Source organism: Phaenicophaeus curvirostris, chromosome 5, assembly GCF_032191515.1.
Source record: "Phaenicophaeus curvirostris isolate KB17595 chromosome 5, BPBGC_Pcur_1.0, whole genome shotgun sequence".
In the NCBI taxonomy this organism is placed as follows: Eukaryota; Metazoa; Chordata; class Aves; order Cuculiformes; family Cuculidae; genus Phaenicophaeus; species Phaenicophaeus curvirostris.
This window is the reverse complement of record NC_091396.1, coordinates 16,494,463-16,522,062: the sequence shown is the minus strand read 5'-3', so window position 1 is coordinate 16,522,062 and position 27,600 is coordinate 16,494,463. Positions and strand designations below refer to the sequence as shown.

The window sequence follows — 27,600 nt, the reverse complement described above, 5'->3', positions numbered from 1 at the left end:
TGTATTTAAATTTTGAACTACTCAAAGGCATGTTTGTCCAGTGTAAAGGGATCCAGGCATCTTCCTAGGAATGCAACTATCTACAGGACTTCATGCGAGCTGAGGGACGTAGAAGGATCAGCAGTGGTCTTGGAAGCTCCTGTCTCTTAGTCGGAATGACCAGGACTTTAGCAGCTGAAAATGAAAGAGGTAAAATATACATAAACATTCTCAAGAATGTCCTAATACTTTGTATTCTGTGGCTGTGTGCAGCCAGAATGGAAATTGGCTGTGTTGTATCAGTAGCTTTAGTATACATGCTTTGCGTTTCCTTTCCTTCCCCTTCCAAGAAAGGAACCTTGTGAAGTATCACTCTAAAGTGTAACTCCTTGTGACAAAACCAAGAGTAAAAACATTTAAAAAGTATGGTGTAGGGAAGACTCGGTTACCTACAAAAGAATTAGTCAAACTTGTCCAACTCTGTAACTGAAACTAAGATTACCATTTGCTTGCACCAAGTTGTTGTTATGTGTATTTCAGTGATCATGACAAGTCTTGAGATCGGCTTTACCTTGTAAATGTGCAGTGATTCTGTTAACAGCAGCCATAGTAATTACAGTGTGATTGCCATGCTATGAGTCAAGTTAATCTCTCTGTAGAGTACCCAGGGGTTGATTCATGGTGTATCTGTGTTCCTAAGCACAGAGGGTTGTCTGCATTTTGTTTTCTTTCTTGCCCATAGTCAAGGCATGGGCAAGTTGAATCGTCATGGTGGGTAGTGACAGACACCGTCACATCTTTCAAGTGCAACCATTTGGGCTCTGGAAGTTGGTTCCAGTGTCATCAAGAAACCCTGTAATCTGGCTTCCAAAAGCTCATTGCTTACCATTAAGGGCAATTTTTCTAACAGTGCTTGTTCTTCTGACTGAAGGATAACAAAAGATAATAGCCCAGCAGTTTAGGAAAAAACTATTTCTTACCAGCCATTTCTGCTCCATAGCTGGCACAAGCTACTGGAGATTAGCCTGTAATATTTTCATGTTTGGAAAATCTGTGGCCAAGGATGAAAATTTTGATCAAGTAAAAAATGTACAAGTAAGTGGAATTCTATTTTTAAGGTTAAAGGAGGAACTGCTAAAATAATAGATTGGCTTTGTAAACCTTGTCACTGTGATCTTCGTAGGATTTGAAAGTCCAAATAAACCTGAAGGCATGCAGAGTGTTGTGCAGTGGAGCAGGTGAGTAAAGTAGCAGACTATATACCTTCTTATTTTAGCACTTGGCACTAAGTGTGTGGATTTGCCCCACAATGACTGAGAGCAAAATCCGTTCCTTTCTAGGGTGTTTGGGATTATAGAGTAACAACTTCCTAACCAGCCCAAATCATTGCTGTCACCAACACCAATAACCATTGGTATGCAAGAGTGAAAGGATGAGAACAGAACAGTGAGAGAGGGTGGTAAAGGAGGGGGACACCTTTGAGTAGACTGGGCAAAAGCAAGAGTGATCTCTTTCTTTTGTTTTCTTGGTTTGTAGGAAACACTTTAAACATTGTGTCTTTAAGAGAAAATTTCTGAGCAGAAGAGGCAAGATATAACAGGGTCTAGTGATGCGTTATATCCCTGTGCAATTTTAGAGAGTTTGTGGAAATACTCTAGGATAGAGACTCTTCACTTGTCTTCTGTGTGTAAGGAGTCAGAGAACATTTCTATCTCTTACAGGCAGGCTGGAGACAAAGGCCAGCTTTGGTAGGAGACAAGGGTGGTATATTCTGATAAGGAAAAGGATCTCCCTAGAAGGATGCCCAAACCAGAGCACTTCTGGCATAGCTATAATTTCTGCTGGCAACAAAGAAAAGTCTCAAGGTGATGCGGACTTAAAATCATTTTCCCTGTGGACTGTATCTTTTAGGTTGCAGTGCATAATTACAGCTTTATCATTTTTGCTCCCAAGTCTTGGAAGGGCTTGCGTTTGGGGATTATTTCCTTGTGCCCCAGGATCCTTCAGCAGCACACAGCTTAGTTAGAGACTACCATTCCTTACTGTATCTGTTTTGCCAAGGAGCATTTTTAAAAACTAGGGAGTTATAATTTCTAGATGACTACTACTCACTCCTCAAACATTAGAAACAGCCCCTTTTCTCCAAACTACCTTCCATACTGGGAACAGGCCTGGCATTAGCTATAGGTAGCAGAGTCTCCACTGAAAACGGGCTATATGGTAATGGAGTTTTGTCCCGTAGTATGGTCCCATGGCCTCCCTAGGTGATGCACACCAAACTGAAACAAGGTGAGCTGTATCTGTATGGTGGGGTTTACCTGCTGCTAAGGGGAAAGCAAGTATTTTTGTTCTCAAAGGCCAGCATGTGGTCTACCAGTTATTGCAAGACTACAGGTATTGCCTCTGCATCAGCCATTGTGTTTAGTTACAAACATTTTGTCTTGCTTTGAGTATCTTGGCTTAAAGCAACCTCTTTACTCATTCTGTCTCAACAGTTCCGTGAAGACAATGACTGAGTTCCCAGCTACATCCATGGAGAGCACGGTCTGCACTGTCCTTTGTAGCATTCACATATCCCACTGTTTGTGAAGCACTTAGGAGAGCTGGGGAGATCCTTGATTGAGGAAAAGTACAATGAAGTAGTCTAAATTAATAAACTGGAATAATCAAAGCTGCTAGTAGAGTTTCTGTTTATTTTCCTGATGTAAAACTGAGCCCTTTTGCTGTTAACCACAGAAAAATACCTTGGTTCCAGTGACGCTTTTGCATGGAGCTGTTAGAAATAAGTATTCAACGCAAGCTCCTTACTGGTCAGTCTTGCTGGACAAAAAACCCAGTTTTGCCTGAGATAAAGAACTGGTTATAATAAAAAAACCCCTAAAAGTTAGTTCTGTTAGAAAAATGCAGCTCTTCAGAGCCTCCTGAAATGAACGGTTTAAAGGAGGAGGATTTGTCTTAAACTATAGTTATTTGCCAAATAACAGGGCATCAGAAGTACTCAGGAGCTTAGCACCGCTTGTGCAGAACAGAAGTCGTCTTAATGAGCCTTTTGTTATGTCCAGTTTTGATACTGTTCTTGAAGGACAACTAATGAGATCATCTTGCAGCACCCCTGTGCAGCAAGGCAGCTCAGTTTTCCCATGTGTAGATAACAAGGCAGGTATGGGAAGAGAAATCACTTGCTCAAAATCCAGCAGAAAGACTGGAAAGAAGCAAGGAGTTGATCAGCAGTCTCCTATGGACAGCTGGCACTCTTCCTGCAGTCCAAACCTTCATCTCCCGATTGCAACTGACTGTAGCAATTCTCTGATTCAGATTTTCTGGTTGAATCCAACCTGTCCTGCTCCCAGTAAATAAATCCTTCAAACAGTATCTCTCAGTTCTGCTTGATTAACCTTTTATTTTTTTTTCTGTAAACAAGGAGGTTGTTTCTAGGAAGTCTTCTTCCTTACTGGAGTTTTAGCATGGTGACATGCTCCTTTGCGATCCTTGCTGGAGAAAAACATTCCCAAATTTATGGAAAATCCTTGTCCCCTGGCAACACATGAGGGTGAGTAACAACAGTTTCTGGTGAAAGACAGTTCTTTACCTACTACATGCCAATAAATAATTGCATTTTTAGGTGCACTTAGGTGTATTCACTCACCTAATGCAAGTAATATGGTCCATCATATGCCACAGCTGGAAGAGTGGTAAACAAAACCACGTGCAAACTGGAGTTACCTGTGTCCATTTTAGAGAAATGTCATGGAACAGTCAAAATCAGTGGGAAAGCTGCTGTTCATTTTAGCTGCTGGAAACTTGCCGTTACTTATTTAATACGGCAGTTCTTGTTTATGCAAAACTCATGATTGAATGACTTGGCTGAGACTGGAAGAATGTGACCTTTAATATATAAGTAAATAAACATTTCCATCATGTTTAATCTCTCTTATGACAGATCTGTGACTGTCTAAAGTGACAGAAAGATCACATGAGTCTTTATTATACATCACAAAAAAAATCACAAATTATTCCTGTCAGTGTACAGAGCACCATAAACATAAAATAAACCCAAACAGAGAAAGTAGGAAACAATCCTCTTCTGTTTCACTCACTCATTCATTAAGTCCAGTGTTTCTTCTTGAATTTTAGGAGACAAAGGAATATTCTGAGCTAAAGTTAAAGGTAAACCAAAGCTTAATGTAACATAGAAAAGAGACAGTGGGTACAAATGGAAGGATCCAGAATGTTGATGACAGTATTTTTAAGAAATGCCAAGCTAGCACACTTTTTTTCTTGCATCAGCTCATTACTCTTTTTAGTCCCACAGTAAAAATTGTGGAAAAAAAGATAAAGAACTATAGTACTCTTCAGCAGCACAAACCGTTATTGTTGTTACTTGGTTTTGTGTTCAGCGTAGTAATCTTGTAATGCTTCTTGTTTGCCATTCAGGCAAAAACAATGCTAAATCTTAATAATTCATAATATTCAGGATTTATGTCCCTATTCAACCCTGTTTATTTTGTGATGTCCTATGGCTGGAAGAGTTTTGCCCCTCTTCTGTGCTTATCCTTACTTTCTTTGCTCTGTCCCTTTGTCTCTTCTCACCTTAATTCTTAGTTCACTCCGATTCATCTCTTCTCTCAGACAGTCCTTTGCCTACAACCCTGCCAGCCAGGGCAGGTCAAACTCATTCTCTTTTCCTACAGTACTCCAGAGTCTGAAGTCCAACAGCTTCCACTCACCCTCCTCTGATCTCTGTATTACTTATGCAGTTCAAGAGTGATGCTTTCAATGCAGAGCACCAGCATAAAAGGATGCCTGTAAGAAGAAAAGTGGCTTCATTTTGCTGTCTTAGGCCAAGAACAGACCTGATCCAAAATACACCGCTGTCAGTGGGAAGACTTCTGTCTGTTTCTGGGGCTTTGGGAAGGCTGTGAAGGCTCTTGAGGGAGGAGGGAGCATTGGATTTGGCCTCAAAATTTCTGCCCTCAGAGATGCTGAGTTTTCCGTGGGTAGGCCATGTTAATTCTTAAAAAACTACTGATTTAAACACAAATAAAAAGAGGAATACAATTGTCATGCCTGCTCCCCACTGACCCCACCTATGTGGAGGTTTTGCTTATTGCTTTCTCTATGTTTTTTTTTCTTTCCAATCTGAATGCATCCTCTGAGATGATATGAATAACTGCAAGTGTGTAGTGTCCGCTACCCACACTGATGCCATCTACACAGTATCATTGATCATGACTGAAGGTAGGCTTTAGAGGTCTGTCTGGAAAAATGTTTAAGTTAAACAAAATGGAGAGGTTTTGCAGGGTAAATTTGCTGCAAATAGTGTGGGAAGCAGGATGGAAGAATCTATCCCCTGCTGACTTTAAACTGAGCACTGTGTGTCTTGCCCTCTGTGTCCACTGCACAAAAAGAATGTATTTTTAGGTGCAAGCACTGTGCTTATTATGGGTAGAAACCTTTGTTTTCCTGGTATTCCCAGAGGAAAAAATGATATGAAACATGTAGGTATATGCTATGCATCACCAATATGGGTGGGAAAGACCTAGGCACCTACAATCTTCTTGAGGCTGACAAGAAGTTCCCTGTTATGCTGAGTTATCGGTGATCTTTGTTCTCAGATACACAAGGTTCTGTGTGCAATGTCAACATCTGCAGACAAAAAAACGAGGGTCAGTATCAGTGGACCAAACTGTGACTTAATTTCTTTTCTTATATGTCTTTGCAACATTCATGATTCACCGGTCCTTTTAGGCTCAAACAGAAATCTAACATTGTACAAGTCATAAACCAACCCACAATTACCAGAGCACCCATGTGAAAACACCTTTCATGAGATAGCGGATTTCAGTTTGAAGCATAGTTATTATACATAATAAGCCAAATTCTCCACTCACATCAGCGTAGCAGGGATGTGAGTCGCTACTGAATTTGGACTAGTTTTACTGGAAAATATAGGAATGACAAAATGCATCTTGGCATGGTCCTTTTAATGGAAGTAAACTTTGCTCAAACGATGTTACAGGACTTGGGAGTGGATGGGCCTGGGCATAGTGACAACGATCTCTTTCATCTCCATATGCTTCCTTCAAACAGCCAAATGTGTGCCTGCTGTTTGAAAGAAAACCAGCTACACTATATACAGCAAATTTACTTTAAATGAATGCTAAATAAAAGTAATGCTGCTCACCTGCCTTACCTTTTATTGCAGTAGGACCATCTTCTAAAGATAAGCTTTGCTGTAAGTATCATTCTTTATATATAATACTTATCTCTTTGATAAAGCCCTTATCGGGGCTTGGGCACAGGCTATTTGGTAGTGTGATAGTGGATTACTTTACTTAAGGCAAATGGTGGTCCAGTGCCAGGCACTGCAGCACTCTTGACAGATAATGCAGGAAGATGTCAGAACTCCTTTAGCTTGCCAAATGGTTCCAGGTATGCTTTTCAGATGTTGCACAAAGCCATTTACTTTACAATGACCTACAATAAAGGAGAGAAACAAAAAAAAACTGAAGTTGAAGGAATTAATTGATCTTTCTGGTATCACTCAAGAAATAGGTCAAAATTACTTCACTGAGGTCTAGCTCTTTAGCATAGAAAATCTGACATCAGGAACTAAGCATAGCAGAATAAATATTTGTCTTTTTGGTCTTTTAACAGGTAAGCCCCTAACTCCTGACAGAACTGACACCACTGAAAGTGACTGCAAGACAGACATCAGTGTTTGAAATCCACCTGCCAAAGAAACTGCAAAACTTCCCCTAGTTCAGTGGGATTGTCTTGAAGTGACATGGTAAGTATGAAAACATCACATCTGATGATGGATCAACCCACACTATGAAAATTAAAGGTGTTCTGTCCAGTGACTTTAAAAACCTCAGTATTGATACTGGAGATATTATGCAGAACACTCCACTCTGCATCGATCAGAAGTAATGCAGAGTAATCGTGGGCAGTAGGTGGATGAAATGCAAGATAGCAGGGTTTGAGCTGCAAAATCTATAATGCTAAAACACGAAGTCTGAGAGCTTGGGCTGAAAAAGATGGAAGCTGCAGCCTCATAAAGCTAGTCCCTGGGTGGGCAAGCAGAGGGCATCAAGACCTCATTTTCACACTGGAAGCAAAGTCAGATGCTTGGAATCTCTCCTGCACAAGAGCCCATGTTATATTCTACAAAGGCAAAGCAACCTGGTTTTATTTATAAGGTGCTTGCTGTTATGTGCCCTTTTCTCTTGCCAAGCCCTGCTCCTTTCCCAGGAGTTCCAATTCAGTCCATCGGCAATCTCAAGAACACCCAAGTGAAAAAGAAAAGCCTGACTGGGTTGTGTACTGACTTCTGAAGATGTCACTCTAAAGCGGATGTAGGATGGACAAGTGATTGAGAGGTCTCCTCAGTACACCATGAAGCATGAAGGGAAAAGAGCAGAACTTGTCATTGATGCTGCTGAGCTGAGTGACTCAGGAGCTGCACAGTGATCACAGGCTGTGCAAGACAGTGACCCTAATGAGCAGTACAACAGTACCAGTGTGGCTGTGGAAGGTAAGTGTGAATGGCTCAAGAGATGAAGAGGAGGAGGAATAGTAGTCTTTACACTGTTCTCCAGTGAGTTCTGCAGAGGAGCAGTGCTGCTTTGCTGTAACAGCTAGGCAACTGATGTGAGACTTCACTGTTCTGCAGTCTATTTATTGTTTAACACTGAACAAGCCGTTAGTCTATGCCCCCTCTTGGTAGCACACAGACAATAATTAAGGACTGTCCTTTGCTGTACGAAGCAGTAAAAGCTTAAAGCAGTAAATCTTCCATTATAGGTCCTTGCACGCATCACTTAAACTAGCCAAGTAAAGTGTACCTTGTTTTTTATTTTAATCAGGGTTGTTCTAATGAATTCTTATCCTGATTCTTTGAAGAAACCCCTGGGACATTTGACTGCAGTCTGCTGAGGATGAGCAGCACAACATGAGGCTAGTAAATATTTAATATTGTATTTGTTGTGTGAATTAATTTTGCAGTAGCATTTATTGGTGCTGTAAACTCAAGTCTGTGGTCTTTACAGAAAGACACAAGGCTGTAAAGAGTGAGAAAAAAATGCTGAAAAGCTTAGCTTCATGCTCTCAGTATGGCTGGAGAAGAATTTCAAAGTTATGGTGTGGATTTTAGTGGCTGTTAGTGTTTGAGATGATTTCTTTTAGATGTGAACCAGTTTTGAACTATGTTCAGGTGCCTTCTATGAAAAGTGCAGCATTTTAAGACCTTTTTAAAATTAACTTTGTGGAAAAAGGGTAAAATTATATTACTGTATCCTTCACAGGTTCAGGAACAAGTGAATATTCTTCTGGTAGGCTAGTCTGAAGGAAACTACAGGAGTCAAAAGAAGTTCAGCTGTGAGGTCAAGCAGTTTTTCTCACATGGAAGATAGATCTGCCTTAGTGCAGATGTCTCTGTGAGACTGGTCTCTTCCTAGTAGTCCCGTGTCTTCTGTGTCAGATGATGCCCTGCAAACCCCATCCTAATGTACAGAGGTGGGTGGAGATTAGAGGTGGTCCATGGCTCAAAGTCCAGAATGAGATCCAGAACAACTGATGTTTCTCAGGGGTCTGTACCAGGACCAGAGCTGTTTAATATCTTCATCAATGACATTGACAGTGAGATCAAGTGCACCCTCAGCAAGTTTGCAGGTGACACCAAGCTGAGTGGTGTAGTTGCCATACCTGAAGGATGGGATGTCATCCAGAGGGACCTGGACAGGCTGGAGAAGTGGGCCTGTACGAACCTCATGAGGTTCAACACAGCCAAGTGCAAGGTCCTACACCTGGGGCGGGGCAATCCTCAATTTCAGTACACAATGGGGGATAATGTGTTTAAGAGCTGCCCTACAGAGAAGGACTTGAGGGTGCTGGTTGGTGAGAAGCTCGACATGAGCCAGCAATGTGTGCTTGCAGCCCAGAAGGCCAATCATATCCTGGTATGCATCAAAAGAAGCATGGCCAGCAGGTCGAGGGATGTGATTCTGCCCCTCTATTCCTCTCTTGTGAGACCTCATCTGGGGTACTGTGTCCAGTTCTTGAATCCTCAACATAAGAAGGATATGGAGCTGTTGGAACGGGTCCAGAGGAGGGCTACAAAGATGATCAGAGGGCTGGAGCACCTTCCATATGAGGACAGGCTGAGAGAGTTGGGCTACTGTGGGACTTGGTTTGGTTTTAATAAAGGGCTTTTAACTAAGGACAAACACATGGACAAATCAGACAAGAATGGATATAATATTTCCCAGTCTACTACAATCTCCTTACTAGGTTTTGGCTTTGAATCTTGGCTTTTTCAATATTTTCCTTCTCAGTCTCCTCTAAAGATGCTTTCACATTTGCTAACCCATTTTTTCAGCCTGTAGAAGCATAGAATTGCTTGGTTAGAAAAGACCTTTGAGATCATCAAGTCCAGCTGTACCTCTCCAATACTAAATCATATCCCTGAGCACCTAATTTATCTGTCTTTTAAATACCTCCAGTGACGGTGACTCAAGCACCTCCCTGGGCAGCCTGTGCCAGTGCCTGATAATCCTTTTGGTGAAGAAGTTTTTCCTAATGTCTAATCTGAACCTCTCTTGGTGCAACTTGAGGCCATTTCCTCTTGCCCTACTGTCACTTGGGAGAAGAGACCAACACCCACTTTGCTGCAACCTCCTTTAAGGTCAGTGTAGAGAGCAATAAGGTCACCCTCAGCCTTCTTTTCTCCAGACTAAACAATCATAGTTCCCTCAGCTGCTCCTCATAAGACTTGCTCTCCAGCCCCTTCACCGGCTTCATTGCCCTTCTCTGGACACACTCCAGGATGTCAATGTCTTTCTTGTAGTGAGGGGCCTAAAACTGAACACAGCATTTGAGGTGGGGCCTCACCAACACTGAGTACAGGGGCACAATCACCTCCCTGGTCCTGCTGGCCATGCTGTTTCTGGCAAAGGCCAAGGTGCTATTGGCCTTCTTGGTCACCTGGGCACACAGCTGACTCATTGAAGTGGCTGCCAACCAACACCCCCAGGTACTTCTCTGCCAGGCACTTTTCTAGCCTCTCTTCTTCAAGCCTGCAGCACTGCATGGGATCTTCATGTCCCCAGTGCATGACTCAGCACTTGGCATTGTTAAACCTCATCCCATTAATGGAGGTTCCACCAAGATTCGAGCTCAGATTGCCGGATTCAGAATCCAGAGCGCTAGACTTCCATTCTTTCCCACAAGGTTGGCTTCTCACTACCCACTCTTTTTCCTCTCCCAGTCTCTGATTTTCAGAGTAGTCAGTAAATGTATCCTTGCATGCTAGTGTACACCTTTTGTTACATGCCGTGGGGCTTATCTATGCAGATGCACACATAACTCTGTCCACATAACTCTGAATTCATTTTGTCCATAGATCACAGACCATTTTACCAGAGGAGGAACTAGAAATCCTGACCGCTTAGCCATCTTAGAGCAGGAAACTCTGATCAGAGGATTCAAGGACAGTGTTGGAGATGATGTTTGTAGCAATGTGGGTCATTTCTTGCTTCTATCTTCTTATCAAGTTACAGACATGAAAAAGATCTGGATGATGAAGCAGGGAGACTTCCACAAACTCATCACTGGCAGCATGAGAGAAGAGCATGAAGGGAGGTAGATATTCTGAGCCAAGGAGTGGAACAGTCGCCATTGGAGGTAGCCACCCCATCTCCTTTCTGCTCTTTACCAGGCATATACAAACACTGGCAGAATCTTTGCTTCAGCAGGTCTCCTTGCCTGGGCCTCTACCATTTTACAGATTTATCTCTGTGCATGAGCTAAACCTCTTCTTTCTCTTCTTTATTTCCTATGGGGAGAAGATTGAGCAGTCATATTGGTTGTTTTTAAGTGACGGAGCAGAGGTTTCTGTGTTTATAAAGCAATGATCAAGAATTTTGGCCTGAGCCTTTACTTCAAATGTTGTTGTCAAGAGCAACAAGAAAAACACCTTTTCTGGGATTCTGTGTAGAAATCTCTCAATATGTGGCTTACTCAGCGCTGGGCAGGCAGATGGTGGCAGATGGACCCGCGGGCTGCAGCACTGAGCCTCTCCTGTACCAATAGTGCTGCACAGACAGCGGGACAAACGCAGCAGCGAGGATGCTGTGGCTGCAGCACCAAATAGTTATCATACCTGCGCTGCAGTAAAACCAATACACAGCAAAGCCTTGGTATAACGAGAGTTGATTTTCCTGCATTCGAACATATTTTTGAATGCCTTTTATGGCTTTCAGCAGAAGATTGTAATTTCTAAACATGTGTGACAAAAAGTAGAAGGAAAAGCGCCAAGTACGTTTAGGAACTTGGTTTTTCTTTATTGTGTATGGAACATCCTTATAATTTTCCCATATTTTTCTGTAACAAATGAGAGAGCAGTTTCTTCACAAGCAGTACCAAACTTTGGTTCCACTGTCTTTATCATGATCATATCTCAGCACGGCCTTAGGGAAGAACAGCCCAAAGGGCAGCTTCTTGTGCCTTACTAAACTTACAAACTGCCTGAAATCAAGTCTCTAGGCACTAGGGAAGTGAGGAGCTTTGGGGTTTGCTATTTCCCAGAGTTCCCTCTTTTTCTGCTGAGGTGAGTTAGCAAAGGGGGGCAGACTGCTCCTTGTACAAGAAACAGAACTAAATCAAAACACCAAAAATTTTGAGTGCCTCCAGAGGCTTTCACAAGATACAGATTTCTTATATTAAAAACTTGAAGTGGTGTTTGAAGGGCCCAGCTCTGGACCCCCTTTTCTGGCAACTTGCAGACACAGAAAAGGTCTCAAGCTATATTTGCAGCTGCAGTTTTTAGATGTCTTCTGTTCTTTCCAGATTCTCCTGGTGTTGAAGAATCTGTTCTCAAGTTGTTGCTGCACACAGCGTTACTGTGAAGACTAAGCATACAGCAAGCACTAAGGTACCTTTCAAGGCAAAGCCAATGCCCAAAGTTATGTGATTCAAAGATAATGTTGAGGTGACAGAGGAAGAGCAAATGGTGATGGAGAAAGCCAGTGACTGCATCGCAATCAAAACCTGTCTGAAAGAGGACAATGGAACCACTATGCTGAATCTGAAAAATTACTATGGCTTGGCTTCTGACGGTCCTTACCTCAACGTTGTTAGTAGGTCCTAAATTAATCATTTTTTTTAATCTGGACATTCAGAATTTCATTTTACAAATTTTGCAGTGGGTCAGATTCAGATTTACACTGTGACAGGATATGACCCTTTAAATAATTGTCACTCTGGTTATCTGCAGACAAACTAAAACCCCCACAGGGAAAAGCAGACTTCCTGTAACACATGGGGAAAATGTTAAAATGAGATGGAAAGCACCCAAGGGTAATGGAGGGAAACAGGTGACTCACTTTGTCATCACGAGGAGAATGGCTGGAGGAAAAAATCACAGATCAATGTAGCAGTGGTGGAGGGCAACTACACCACATATGCTACAGAAAGGTGGAAGGAGGGAAAGCCTGCTAATTCAGAATATGAACTATGAACTCTGAGGACCTCATCAAGCCACTGGAAATTGAAGAAATTTTTGTTGGAGAACCTATTAGCCAGCAGGTTTTAATGTGGTTTCACAGTCGTGCTTCCCATTGTTTTAGTTCTCTTCCTCCTTGCCAGTCCACAAAAGAACACTGTCCCCTGTACTTTGGGGAGATAAATTCCAAGGACAGAACTGAGAAGCTGCTTTGTGCTTAGGCTGATAGCCAGGATCAAATGAATACCGAGGCCTTTTCACTGCAAGCATTTGTGGAATCAGAAACCCCTCAATAGGGAATGGCCACTAGAGAGAACTGACTAATACACTGTTCTGGTGTCACTTACGTAAGCTTAGTGGGGTACAGCAGAAATGAGAAGTGGCTTTCTCTGGCAAATATTGCGGGGGAGGAGAGAAGATAATTTAAAAGGGAATGCTTAAAAACATTTTGTTTCGCAGCCAAAACCAAAATATGTCAGCCAAAACCTAACTTGGTTAGCAAATGCTGCTGAGCTATGTTCTGGAAGTTACAGTTCGGGTACGTCTTTTGCCATTTCTCTTTTATGGAATGGGATTCTCAGTGAAAGGGGATTCACAATCCCCTTTCCACAAGATCAGAGTATATCACAGAAGATACAGCGCAAACAATGAGCCTGGCCTATTGAAACATTTCAGAAAGAAAATTACCAAATTGAAGTAATATATATTGGTTCTCACCTAAAACTGCATTTTTGCCCAAGCTTCCTGTGGCTTATGCCTTTTCTGAACCACTTTGTAGTGCATTGCAGAAAGAGCTCATTTTTTAAAAAAGTGCAAGAATTGAAATGTTCCAATATTTGAAACAACAAAGGCAATTAGATGGCAAAGAAAGAGTCCTTAGAAAAGGGTTGTGGCCATGAATAAACTTTAAAATACAAGTTACTCTCCTTGATTTCTTGCTGTACATACATCCACCTATATTTATACACACACACACACACATATAAGGTATATCCAGCTTGGAGTCAATGAATTCTGATTGTACTGTGCTAATTTGATTTTCTTCTGTGTAGAGCCTCTGAGACAGATGTCTCAGCCTCAAGCTGTAGATGTCAGGAAGGAAGATCTCACCATCACCTGGAACTTCCTAGCCCAGGATGGATGATTCACAGTGCAAGGTTACATCATAGAAAAAAGGAAGAAAGGCAGCAATCTTTGTGTCCCAACAACCAAGGAGCCAGTTCAAGGTCAGACCAAGATTATTGTCAGTTTTATGTAAGCAGAAGGAAAGTTAGATAAGCTTTGAATGCAAAGCTGAGTATTGATTAATCAAGGAAAATGTCATTATGGCATCTAACAAGATACACATTTTGACGTACTCTGTTCCGAGCAAAATTTTCAGCCCAACAGCTTGATACTCGTGAGAAACAATGAGAGGGCAGAGCGCTCAGCACCTCTGAAAGTCATACCTATGGATTTGGATACTTAATTTTAAGCATCAGTATTTTTACATTTCTCCCTACCCAAATTAGACTGCGTTTCCCTGACTTAGACCAGAACTGAATTAAACAAATGACTGATTTTGTTGTATCCATCAGATAGCAACCATATGATCCATGTTTAGCACAGCTTGTATAACACATGGGAGTGTTCCTATCAGCAGCAGCATCTGACTAACGAGACTTTTGCTTTTCCTTTTCTGTTAATATTTTGGTTCTTTCTTGGATTCTTTCCTCTGTCTCATTCAAAATGTTGGACTTTAATATTAATTACGTTACAATCAATCACACTATCCAAAAATATCCTAAAAGCACCAGCAATTATCATGGTAAATAATGAAAACACTTTTTAGGGCAAATTATTCAGTTACTGAGGGCTTTTTTTTAAAACTGAGTGGAGGTTTAACCTCATTTGAAGGCTAGTTTCTGAAAAGCTTGGCTACCCTATTGCATTCATTACATCACGGGAAATCCCACTGAAGTCAGTGGAGCAAGACATGAAGATATTTTTTTCTCAGCACGTATGATTATATCATAGTCTAATGGAAAGCAAATTATGCATTTTACTCTTAGTATGTGCATCAGAATTCCATCTCCTCCTTAGGGAGAGAACTATGAAAATGGAGCAGACCGCTGGAGAAGTGAAGGTTAGACCTAGTTAAGGGGCTCCCTAAATCCCTGAAATTTATATTGTTCTCCAGCAGTCTGTCAGCTGAAATTTCTTTTTGGTTTATCTCAATCCAAAAGCAATTAAACCAAAAATTATTGACCACTTGGGAACACTTTTATGGGTGATTAGAGGTGTATAATTACAAATATGTGTCTCTAGGTACCGGATTGAACGTGGAAGGAGTTCATAGAATCATAGAATCATAGAATAACCAGGTTGGAAGAGACTCACCAGATCATTGAGTCCAACCATTCCTATCAAACACTAAACCATGCCCCTTAGCACCTCATCCACCCGTGCCTTAAACACCTTCAGGGAAGGTGAATCAATCACGTCCCTGGGCAGCCTGTTCCAGTGCCCAATGACCCTTTCTGTGAAAATTTTTTTCCTAATGTCCAGCCTAAACCTCCCCATGTGGAGCTTGAGGCCATTCCCTCTTGTCCTGTCCCCTGTCACTTGGGAGAAGAGGCCAGCACCCTCCTCTCTACAACCTCCTTTCAGGTAGTTATAGAGAGCAATGAGGTCTCCCCTCAGCCTCCTCTTCTCCAGGCTAAACAACCCCAGCTCTCTCAGCCGCTCCTCATAAGGCCTGTTCCGTGCGATAGATGTAAACTGTGCAGGCCTTGGACTACTCAGTATGCCCTCAACCTGCCATTGCAAAGAATTCCATCAGTATGTTTCTTTCACTGTTTATTGTCTAGTTTTCCTAAACAGGTGAGTGATTATCAGATTTATGCATTTATGACTAAAGTCTGAGAGAATATGGCAAATTCCAGCGTGGCTTGACATAATGGACTGCATTGTGGGTACAGCTTAACTAAAGATTAAGGAAAACTTTAATACTGTTGGTTGTAAATGTAAGAGTATAAGTGCCTAAAAGCATGATATTATTCATTTAAAATGTGCAACTATTAAGGTAAGGATGCAGTAAGATATTCCCACCTACGGGGGGAATTGCGTGTATGCAAACAGCAGAGATCAATGTGATAAAGGTGCTTTAATATCTAGGTACCTTTAGTGTTTTAAGTTCATGTATAGGTTGCCTAAGACCCTAATGTATAACAAAGAAAATAATTTCTCATATTGTTACTATGCTTCTTTCATCAGTCCCAAATCAACCCTTTTAAAAAAAAAAACCTCTTGTGGAATTCATGGAAGTTGCTTACATTCTTTTGTTTTATGACAGCATTTTTAGTACTAAAGAATCTGTGCCTAATTCTGGGCTGATCAAAATCACAGATAAACTCCAAAGGATTACAGTAACCTCAGAAAAGCTGCAATGGGAAAATTTTATTTTGTGCCTGTTATAAAGAATTCCTGCTCTACGTGACCATATAACTAAAGCATTTTTAAAACAAAAGGCTGTCAGAAGACCACAGTAAATAGTTTAAACTACTGATGAAATCCTGTAATAGATACAGGAGAGGCCCTCAGTAGCTGCACATAATTTAGAAAAAAAACTGGCCAAGTGTGGAAGCCAGAATAGCTAAAAAATGAGAGAATTCCTTGTAGCAGATGAGAGCCTTGAAGTTAAATAGTTATTCAGATGGGAAAGCATTCAGGTTCCTTTACATCAGAAGACAACACAAAAAAAAATATTTAAAGCCTGAAGCTATGATTCTTCTTCTATTTGAAGACTTGCATTATTCCACATTAGGCCTAAGAGAATATGTACTGTCCATATGCACCATATTCCTTATGATCCTGTGTGCTCATATGAGTGTTTTGTATTGAAGTCATTTGTATCAAGTTTTACAGTTTTTGACATGGGGGAGGGGGGTGAGTTGTTGCATTTCTGCTGAGACTTTCAGAGCAGAACATGGATTCGGATATGCAACACCCTCTTCATTTGATGAAAAACACACAGTTATATTTTTCATATTCCACCTTTTGCTCTCTTTCCGTATGGAGATCTAACTAGTCTTCTGCAAGGCAGACTAAAGAGCAAAAAGCAAGATCTGTATTTTCAAAAATTGTTATTAATTTGGGGTACTGTAATCTTTGGCAAATAAACTTGAAGAACATTAACAGGATCTTGCAAGCAAATTCAGTAACCCAAGCAGTCCAGTTAGCACCTGGCCATTTTACATGTGACAGTAAGATAGATTTATTAAACAAAAAGAGATACAATGCACTCAAAAGCCATACAAGGCAGGTTTGTAGGAAATGTACTGCAGAGTTCACCAGTCAACTAGAAAGAGACACAAGGAAACCTTTAATGGATAGACACCTCTCCCAAACACATGTGGAGAATGAGTGGTGGTCTATGCTCATACAAGGTGCACTTTCCAAGCTGAATTCAGGTGGTTTCACGTCAAATGCTGTGAGGATTTTTCTTAAATGGCCAACCTTGGAACAGAGTCTACATTTATGTATCATGTTAGGAACTGCGTTGTTTTGGTGGACAGAATTTGCTCTGTGTTTTATCCTAAAAGCTTGCAGGTCCATCATCTTGAAACAGAGATAGCTCTGTACTCACGTATGCATAGACCTGCAGGTACATTAGCATGTCACAGCTCTCTTGCCATTGCAGACCCTACCTGTTGAAGGTAGTGGATTTTTCCAACTCCAATTCCAGCTTGAGCAGAAGCCAGAGCAGGAAGATATGCTGTGAGGATACATACTAGAGATGCAAGCTGAGGACACCAAGAAATGGAAAAAATGCACCAAGATCCCTATCACTAATACCACTTACACTATGGGAGGCTTGCAGGAGAGACAAATGCTGCTTCTGAACCTGAACTGTGAATCAAGCTGGTGTGGGAGGCACAGTGGAGTTACAGGAAGGAATTCTAGCAATGCCACCTTCAGGTAAGATCTGCAGCATCTGTCTAGCCGGAACTCCCATCTATCAGCTGTTACTTTCTTGTGTTTTTTAAAATATACCTCATCTTGTAAAGGGTTATCAAATTAATTTGCACAAAGGAACATTTAACATCACAACTCTGCTTCTTTTGGCTGAATTCTCAGAGGTACCAAGAGGAGGAGGAGAGGATCACAAGCTGTGCAGTCCTTAATCCAAATTAAAATTATTCTGCCGTACTTCTTGCTGAGCTGTCCCCTGAATGAGTCTGTCACGTACAATGGAAGTTGTTTCTTCCACCATCTGATCGCACATCACATCACATCACACGTGTGATTACCGAGCACTGTTGGAAGGTTCTCTGATTCCTGTCATGGATACTGTGGTCTGACTATGGTTTAGGAGAGTAGGTACTCAAATAAACTTTAATATTTGAAATGCCCATTTGTTGTAAATACAGCGTTTGTTTCAGGTGCTCAGTTTGAGTAGGATGAACAGTCAAGTGCTGGCATGCTAAAGCTTAAATCATATTATCATGCTTCAAAGACAGTAATTATGTCTTGAGGGTGAAGGTATCATGACCTACCGTGAAATTCCTAGATAGCTTACTGTTTGAGGTAGCGAATTATTTAAATGTTTATTGTTTAGGACTTAGGATTGTTTAATTATTAATTAGGAAGTTTAGACTTTTTATGTCTAAGATACTCCCAGGTAACAAAGCATGGTGCTAACTGCCCTCGGTAGCAGTAAAGCCAGCAAGAAAAGATGGAAGATTCATAAGACGTTATATAGTGCTGATGCCTATAGAGTAGAAGGGCATTCAGGCTTGACTGAGGTTATCTCACAAGGCAACGTGACTGGTATATAAAATGGTTGTTTCTCTTCTCAGTCTTCACTGTGGCACTACACAACTAGTCTGTGTGACATGGCTTTGTTACCATTTCAGACAGAGAAAAAAAACCCGAGAGAGACTGAAGGCTCCAGACAAACTTCTCAGTGTGGAATAGCTTCATACCATACTGAAAAGTATGAGAAGTTCTATAAGAAACAGATATTATACAAAATTGTTTGTGGCAGAAGGTGGACCATAAAATCATTTAATGAGGCATTAAAGCTGCCTTTTCTTTTTCTTTGCTCTCATTCACTTTTTACACAAAGTATTTTTAAAATAGCCTCTCATCACTAAGCTGTTGATGGCTGAAACATTAATGTTTCTCTTCTAGTGGTACAGGTATTAGGAAGAGATCTGGCAACATTGCAATCCTTAACTTAAGTGCCTTCTGCTGAAACAATTTGATGGTTTCTTCTTCCACTCTCAGTCATTCACTTCTCCAAGCATGACTTAACAGACTGAAAAATGGCTTTACTTCTCTGTGCAACTTCTCACTCTCTTAAATTCTAAATTTCTTTCTCTCCATCTGTTTTTCTTTTATCCTCCCCCATAGGTTTGATCTGACTGTGAGGCTGAAGAGCCACATGGTGGTTCTTGCTGGGACAGCACCATGAATTCATACATCTTCCCCTGTGAGATTCTGTGTTGTGTCCTGGCAGAGGAGAAATCCTGCAATTAGAATTTTCTTGGGCATCTGGTGAAATAGAGCTGCTGGGCTATGGAGGCTTCAGTTGCCCTTTGGCCTTTATCACATGAGATGTCACTTTGGTTTAAAAATTGTTGACTATTGGAGAAAAATCACGTAGTCCTTTAGGTTCATGAAATCCTGCATAACTGCTCATTGCTTTTAAAGTTAAGTCTTCTTATCAGCCTCCCTGTGGTGGTTAGGGTAGAAAGACGTCTGTGCATGCAACTTTGTCAGCTGCATAATCCAGCTCTACACAGCTGGAGCAAGAGTGCTCAGCAAACCATAAGACATTGGGGAAGCTCTCTGATTCATCACAAGAAGCAGAATTTTTCGAGCATGGAACTACATTTCATGCTAACTGAAGTGAAATCATTCTTGATTAAACCTTGAGTGACCTAGGGGAGTGATCCAGTTGTAAAGATAACGCTTCAGGTCCCAACACTGTCCTTTCTGAGGTACAATTTTGTATTAACATGAATGTTGAGATCATTTCTGTAGAGGCTAAGGGCAATTTCTGTGCTTTCCTTTTTCTTATGCCTAGACTACCGCATGAACTGAGGCTCTACAGTACCTTGTAGAATCAGCCCCAGTGTAAAAATGTATCTCTCCATCTAAATTGTACAAGTTTTTCTGTATCACACTGGCTTGTTTTCTCTCGGCTTTCAAGATGATCAAACCAACGAACTGTAGCATAAATTTTATGTGGCATCTCCCAAACCAAGCCAACTCTGTGCACTTTGATGGGGATGAAGCCTGCCATTGCCTTCACAGTTTGAGATCTCCAGGGTTGTTGTCCTTGAAACATTTTTCTATCAGGCTGATCATGTCTACATGGCTCCTATAGACACAGATATCACTTTTATTCTCAAAGATTTGGTTTGTTTCTGTTGCCATACAAGTTAGGAGATGGAACGTTACAGCTGCACATTTGTTTTGGCCAGGCCTCACCACCACCACCAGTGATGTGGCAAAAAGAAGGCATATCAACAAGAGCGACGTCAAGAACCATCATCCTCAGCACCAAGCTGTTTCTGACCTGTACCTGATTATCCTCAGGAATTATTATTGAGATGCCCTTAGCAACATTTAAATGTAAGTTGCAGGTACAGTATAGAACAAATGAGCATCTTGGTGACCTCTGGGTATCAACAGGAGGAAATTTCAGACAATTTCTGCTGATGGAAATTTCAGACAATTTCTGCATCAATACTAGATTTGGGAAGGTTGTTTTTTTCTTGAAAAAAACCCAAAACTAATATGCATCTCTTATCTCAAAAATGCCACAAGAATGATCCAAAATGTTATGTTACCGGTCAAGGAGAAAAAAGATCTTGCTACCACTTGTCACCATGTTTCCCAAGTTTGCTAGCTCAGAGCCACTGAGCTGAGCCAAGCAGGGGAGGAGCATAGTTCAGAGATGAGGGATAAAGAAGGTACTGCTGGACCTTTGTCCAACATGGAGAGAAAGGGTGAAGTAGTTATTGCTCCAGGTATCCCCAAATGCTGCCTTGTTTTTCTTGCCATTACTTGATCAGGCAGATCCCCATAGCAGCGCTAACACAACAGTGCCTGTCCCCTCAGCAGTCTGGTGACATCATTTCCATTTCAGGTGGGTCCGTGACAGCCAAGTGGAGGCAGGCTAGCTTGCTCCTTAGAGAGACTCCTATTACTATAATGAACTGCTGGAGGTTAGGGACCTTTGCAGTGTATTTTGTACTTATGTCTTCAGAGAGTGCTTTCTAAAACCAACATCATTATTTTATCATCAGAAGGGAATTACACGCACAGGGCAAATTGGTGCTCAGGGTAGAAGAAATCAAGGACAGATAATTTCCTAGACACAAAGGGATCTTGTAAGGGAGGAGCTGAGGTGAAAAACTTTTGCCCCAGAAAAGGACAGATAGAGGGTCCTAAAGAGAAGAATCCAATTCTCAAGTGTGCTCATTAATTCTTAGATTTCTCCATGCCACCCAGTAGTCTGCAGCTGGTTGAAGAAGTATCCAACACTGTGACCATAAATGCTAGCTCAGATGTAGAAGATGATTAGCAGATTGATTATGGTGTCCCAAAATGTGACTTCAGTACTGTCGTGTGGCTCAGAGCCACAGAGAAGGTCTACAGCAATAAGCACCGTCGCTGACCTGCAACCAGGGAGGAAATGCTACTTCTGAGCCATTGCCTGCAATAACTCTGGGAACACTGACCCTCTGGATTCACAGGAACAGTGGTGCATCTCAAAGACAGAGGCAAGTGTAAAAATTCATGACAGTACTGGAAGAAGATGCATGCTCTTGTATGCAAGACTGGATTGAGCTCAGGCTCCCTCTGTGGCCTTGGGTATCACTAATCTATTCTGCACTTCTGGGCCCAACCTGGGGAATAAACACAAGAATAACTTCTGTCCTATCCCATCCCTTTGATGGCAATCCCTTCAGGACCAGGCTTCCTTTTACAGCACATACGTGTAAGCACATTGCATAGCAGTTCACATAGATGCTGTTTAAATTAAAATTCAAGACATTAGGGGCCATCCATGTGCAGGTGGGGTGATAATATCATGTCCCGACATGACAGAAAATTGACATTACAAGTCCTTTTTCTTGCAGCATATTTCCATTCTGACTGGAATTATTTCCTAAATTAAAAGCAAACAAACCTGTCACATTTAGGAGAGTGTGACAGTCTTTCTGGGCCAGAAGCTATGCCAAGTCCCTAAAAGCACATTAAATTAAACACTCAGAGGTCATCCTATCAGGTAAACCCCTTCACCTTTGTTCAGTCGCTCACTGCTCAGGCAGAAGCAGTAGTTAGAAAATCTTATTAGCAGTACTCCCAAACAAAACTGAACATGCCCCAGCTCATCAAATCAGAATGATGACTTCTGCCCCGTCAGGGGCAAAGCAGAATGCAGTTATTCTGAATAGTGAGGTCCAAGCCAAGTCTTTTTTTTTGCGTGGCCTATGCCTGTTGTAGTGAAAAACGCAGTAATACAAAACAAATTATGTATTAATATGCAGAGTATGCATCTGTTTCTTCAGAAGCCTGTCCACATGCTGCTACAAGCCATCTAATCCCATTAAGATCAATACGCAATTTATTAAAATGATAGAATCAGTAGTTCTTTAAAATGAGTGAACAGGTGTCAAATTGTGTATTTGTATTTAACAATCAACCTTTGATCGATGTAGTTAGACCATAGGTGTGTTGCTTTGGCAACATGAGCAGCTGAGAAAGAGCACTTCCAGGTATGTGTTGTGATCATGTTCTTGCATAGAAGTACTCTAGGCCTTGATGTTATGGAGTCTGAAATAGCTTCAGTAGTATCTGTGTATGTAGGCAAGTATAGAAGAGTAGTAAATGAAGGAAAGGTAGGTTGGTTGTGCCTTGCAGTGCATTCCCTTGATAACAGCCTGTCTGTCTTCAGGCAGGACGCAAGCAGATGTGAACTGATTTCCTGTTATTCATTAGGAATGGCAAGTCACAAGGTTTATTTGCACAAACCTGAGAGAGAGAAGAAAGCTCTAAAGGATAAGGAGGATAATATTCTGTTTCCTGAGAATGAGGTCTTATAAGAGAATTCTGCCATACAGTGCTACCACGAAGATGATTAGAGGGCTGGAGCACCTCTGCTATGAGGGCAGACTGAGACCGTTGGGGTTGTTCAGCTTGGAGAAGACAGGCCTCTGAGGAGATCTTATAGCGACCTTCTGGTACCTGAAGGGGCTACAAGAAAGCTGGTGAGGGACTGTTTACAAAGGCTTGTAGTGATAGGACGAGAGGGAATGCTGTTAAGCTGAAAGAGAGTAGACTGAGATTAGATACTAGGAAGAAATTCTTTACTGCAAGGGAGGTGAAGCACTGGCACAGGTTGCCCAAAGAAGCTGTGGCTGCCCCATCCTTGAAGGTGTTTAGGGCCAGGTTGGACGGGGCCTTGAGCAGCCTGGTCTAGTGGGAGGTATCCCTGCCTATGGCAAGGTTCTTGGAACTGGATGATCTTTAAGGTCTCTTCCAACCCCAAACATTCTATGATTCTGTGATTTAGGATCCAGGGAATTTATCTGATGGAATCCCATGCTGGTGCAAAAGGAGGTAATAAAGACTTGGAAAAAAATGGGTTTAACTACAGGCTGAAAATGGAAGAGTTGCCACAAACACTGGAAATTAAATTGCGTATGCAGTTACCCTTGATTCCCCCAGAGCATTCTGTAGACTATTACTGCCTCGGAGCAAGACCAGCAGAGCAATATCCCTTCCTTTACAAGATCACCTGCTTTTGTTTATAATTGAATGTAATTTAATCATGCATTTCTAAAGTGCCTTGGGAGCTAAATATCCAAAAGCACTTTACAAGTTAATGGCATTAGCAATAGAAGGCATTGATATATCCCCACGGAGCAAAAGCCTGACACCTTATTTATGGACCAAGAAACAAAGAAATTAATTGCTTGCTTACAGTTGCACAGCAAATTAGTATGAGAATGAGATTTCTGATTCCTTCCTCTTTTGCTTTTTAGTTGCTATTTGTTTACATGTTGAAATAGTTATGCTGGTCAGATCATAGAATCATAGAACAACCAGTTTGGAAGAGACCCACCGGATCATCGAGTCCAACCATTCCTATCAAACACTAAACCATGCCCCTTAGCACCTCATCCACCCGTGCCTTAAACACCTCCAGGGAAGGTGACTCAACCACCTCCCTGGGCAGCCTGTTCCAGTGCCCAATGACCCTTTCTGTGAAAATTTTTTTCCTAATGTCCAGCCTAAACCTCCCCATGTGGAGCTTGAGGCCATTCCCTCTTGTCCTGCAGTGTATTGTTCATTCTACCTCCTTCCTGACTTTTCCCTAGTGGAAAGAAGGGGCTCGGATCTTGAAATATCGTACCCTTTGGATTTGTACTCATGCAGGAGAAGACTCTGTCTCCTGTGTTTGCATGTGCAACAGACAGTTCAGTGTGAAACAGCCCATAGTAACTCTGTCCTTAGCAGAGTGTTCTTACTTCAAAATGGAGAATCCCAGAAAGGATGTTTTTTCCCAGTTCATCGTCCCACTGAAGAGCCACAGCATGAGTCCTGGCAACAACTGTGCCATGAGCTGTCCTTTCATCAGCAACTCCCACCCAACAGTGACCCTGTAAAAGGACAGTATAAGCATCATAACCAAGTTTAAGTTGTGGATCAACTCAAAAAGTAGCATTGATTTGCATGTGATCTCTACAACTTGCAGCTGCAAGCTGATCATCTGTGGTAGGTCAGATTTGCAACCACTGTGATTTATTATGGGTGATTCCCTCCAGGTTGAGTAACCATAGAATTCATCTCTCTGAGGATAGTTTACACCCTGCTGTTTTCCAGGGCAAATGCACTTACTGGGACTGGCACTGTGGATCACACTTCTCTGGGCCAGTTTTCCCCTTGTACTTGTCCACAGAGGAAGAGACTGTTCAGCCTGTACGTATTGTAGCTGGAGCTGCAAGGGCTGCATTGTAAAAACTTACCTTCATATCTAAAAAAGCAGACTAACCCTGACTTTGTCTTCTTCTGAAGTCATTAAGATTTGTCTTCAGTTGCTTGCAGGCAGTATCGGGTCCCTTAAAATGGCATATTTTGGCTAGCAGGGCTCATGAGTTCTGGGCCCCTCACCACAAGAAGGATGTTGAGGCTCTAGAGCGAGTCTAGAGAAGAGCAATGAAGCCGGTGAAGGGGCTGGAGAACAGGCCTTATGAGGAGCGGCTGAGAGAGCTGGGGTTGTTTAGCCTGGAGAAGAGGAGGCTGAGGGGAGACCTCATTGCTCTCTACAACTACCTGAAAGGATGTTGTAGAGAGGAGGGAGCTGGCCTCTTCTCCCAAGTGACAGGGGACAGGACAAGAGGGAATGGCCTCAAGCTCCGTTTAGGCTGAACATTAGGAAAAAAATTTTCACAGAAAGGGTCATTGGGCACTGGAACAGGCTGCCCAGGGAGGTGGTTGAGTCACCTTCCCTGGAGGTGTTTAAGGCACGGGTGGATGAGGTGCTAAGGGGCATGTTTAGTGTTTGATAGGAATGGTTGGACTCAGTGATCCGGTGGGTCTCTTCCAACCTGGTTATTCTATGATTCTATGAATTCCCTAGATGACTCAAAAGCAAATATGGCCATTTCTTAGTCCCTAACCAGGCTTGCCCTGCACACATGGCACACGATCAACTGATGCAATCTGACACTAGCTTTGTGCTTTTTTCACTAATACCACAGATGCTGCACTGGGTAAATTTGTTCTCCTCCTCTGTGAAATGGCAGGATTTTACCAACGTTGTATGAAAGCTAGTAAAAATTTCCAAGGCACCAAAAGGAAGAAAATCAGACATTTCATATTCTTCTCTTCTTTCTCTGTTCTTTTCTATGCTGGAAACATTAAACCGGGTTGTAACATATAGCTTAGTTCCAGGTGCCTCAAATTGGCCTTGAGAGACTGAACAATTCCAGGTGTGGGGGGTGAGGTTTTGCTAACAGTAACCCCTGACCCACACATGGATTCCCCATGTCACCGTGCCCAAACTTAAAGTTTGCAGCATGGTCTTACAAAATGTACAGCAGTGCCTTGAAACAGCTGTGTCCTATGAGTTTCATCAGCCCCTGGTAAGCTCACCCTGCTTATGACTGATTAACTATGAAGCCTTCAAGGTTAAACATTTGAGAGCAAGAATTCTCCATCCTTTTGTCTGTTGTGACACTGAAGTTTGCTTTCCCCGTTCTCCTTCTCTAAAGGAAGGCCCTGGTGTCTCAGGACCTGTTGGTGTTGTCTTAAAGGGAACAAGAGAGATGCATTGCCAGACACAGCTTGAAACGAAACTGATACAGCAGCAATTATGAGGCACTATATTTGGAAAGATCTTTTAAGGTTATTTTTGTCTGTGATCATTGCTTCTGGACAGCCTGCTGACAACTGTTGCCACCCCTCCCTCAGGGTTTGGTTCTCTCTGCTAATGCAGAAGTAGCTTAGCATGGGTCCATGGAGGGAAAGGATGTGCATGCTGGGTTTCCTGCCTGGTTTTCAAGCAAACTCATCTGTCTGCACATGTAGGATACACGCAACATTTCTTTCACTGAAGCCAGCTACTGCCCACCTAAAAGGCTAAAAGTAGTTCTTTACCAAGAATTCCTGGTGTTATTGGGTCTCCTGCTTCCTGTGCTCCCAGATACACTCCTTCCTGAAGTCAGAGTTTCATGCCATAGCTGGAAGACAGTTGCCTAGTCCCTAAAATCAGTGGGAGCTTTCCCTGCCCCGGCATCACTGCCAGCCAGGCTGGAACAAAAAGGAGCCTTGCACCTGCTAACCTAGGTTTGGGCAGGGCAGGCAGGCCTGAGGGGTAAAAGAATAGCTCTCCATCCTCTGAAAGATCTGATTGCTGGCTAGGCCTTACCTTCTGCCTTCCCACACAGTGCTTGTTGAGGTGAGGACTGTTACAACAGGAACATACCTCTTCCAAGTTACTCAAAGCAGCTTGTTTACAAGCATAGCTGGCTAAGGAACAAGGCTTACAAAAGCACTGTGGGGGCGAGGTGCTAATTTATACTCGGATTCCTTAATGGGAGCCTGTTTCTGAGGCCTCCTGAGGCTCCTCCTTACCTTGATCTGGTAAGACCTTGATTGTCTCTAGGGATGATCTCTATGCTGCTAGGGCAATTTTCAGCTGAGTGAGATGGGAAAGCAAGAGTAAAAATAAGACTGTAAAACTGGCTTTAATGAATTCACTTCAAATTGAGCTTAACTGCAGGCTTATTCTACATCTCAGGAACTATATTCTTGCTGATTTTAGTTCTGGAAGAGGGATAGTTACTGCCTGAAGTCAGGTGCTGTAGGCTTGAGGACATCGTACCTCATGTGAAAGCACTCCCAGCAGACTGGGAGCTCCTTCAGACCAGGCCTTGGAAAACTTTCTTTAGGAATTTTATTAGACTTCCAATGGTCCTTAGCTGGTGGCAGACTGTTCTAAAGGAAAGGGAATGGACTAATGAGTGTTCTATGGGAACAGTGAATCTGCTGATTTGAATAGCTGTACTGGGAGTCTCAGTTGCTGATTCCATGGGAGCTAAACCTCTGTTTCTCAACTATCTGTCCCTACTCTTTTTAATGTATGCTCTTCTGTCTTTCCTGCTGCTGTAGCTCACAAGGGGTGGATATAATTTTCCTTTAGTTTGGGAGGTGACAGGTTCCAAAGAACACAAAACGTGTTAAACCCAAAGTGAATTATTTGGAACAGTGACAAAATGAGCAAGGGGAAATGAGAATGAAAATGAGAACTCCCTAAATTTGAACTGTTCACTTCCTACAAAACTGTTACCAGACATTTTTTTTTCCTTTATACAGTGGAAAGCTTTATGAAGCTTTTTAGCCATAAATTTGTGAGACTTGCGCTCAAAACATAGGGTTGGTGGCAGTAATTATAGCAGTTACTCTATTTTTTTTTCCTTAAGAAAAAGATTATAAAAGCCTCCTGGACACAGTGACAGAAAGTTTGCAGAAGTCAAAGCACAATATGTAATTAGTGGAACTAGCTTTGCCTAGTCCAGCATGCAGAACAGCATTGCTGTGGCTGTGTATTTTCT

At 42.0% G+C, this 27,600-nt stretch overlaps 1 protein-coding gene across 1 annotated transcript; it reads left to right on the top strand.

Moving 5' to 3' along the window:
• Positions 1–155: 155 nt before the first annotated feature.
• Positions 156–27,600, top strand: IGSF22 (immunoglobulin superfamily member 22). Its single transcript, XM_069857024.1, is given in 29 exon segments — positions 156–189; positions 1,163–1,217; positions 2,475–2,523; positions 3,401–3,435; positions 3,437–3,479; positions 3,481–3,529; positions 4,114–4,182; positions 5,137–5,217; positions 6,659–6,740; positions 7,217–7,291; positions 7,293–7,448; positions 8,167–8,194; positions 10,382–10,620; positions 11,723–11,856; positions 11,859–12,116; positions 12,254–12,289; positions 12,292–12,389; positions 12,392–12,446; positions 12,449–12,564; positions 12,941–13,019; positions 13,534–13,707; positions 17,245–17,368; positions 17,370–17,440; positions 19,954–20,050; positions 21,095–21,139; positions 21,141–21,258; positions 23,863–24,146; positions 24,240–24,259; positions 27,469–27,600. Coding segments are annotated over 29 exon segments (2,772 nt in total). The 3' UTR covers positions 27,537–27,600.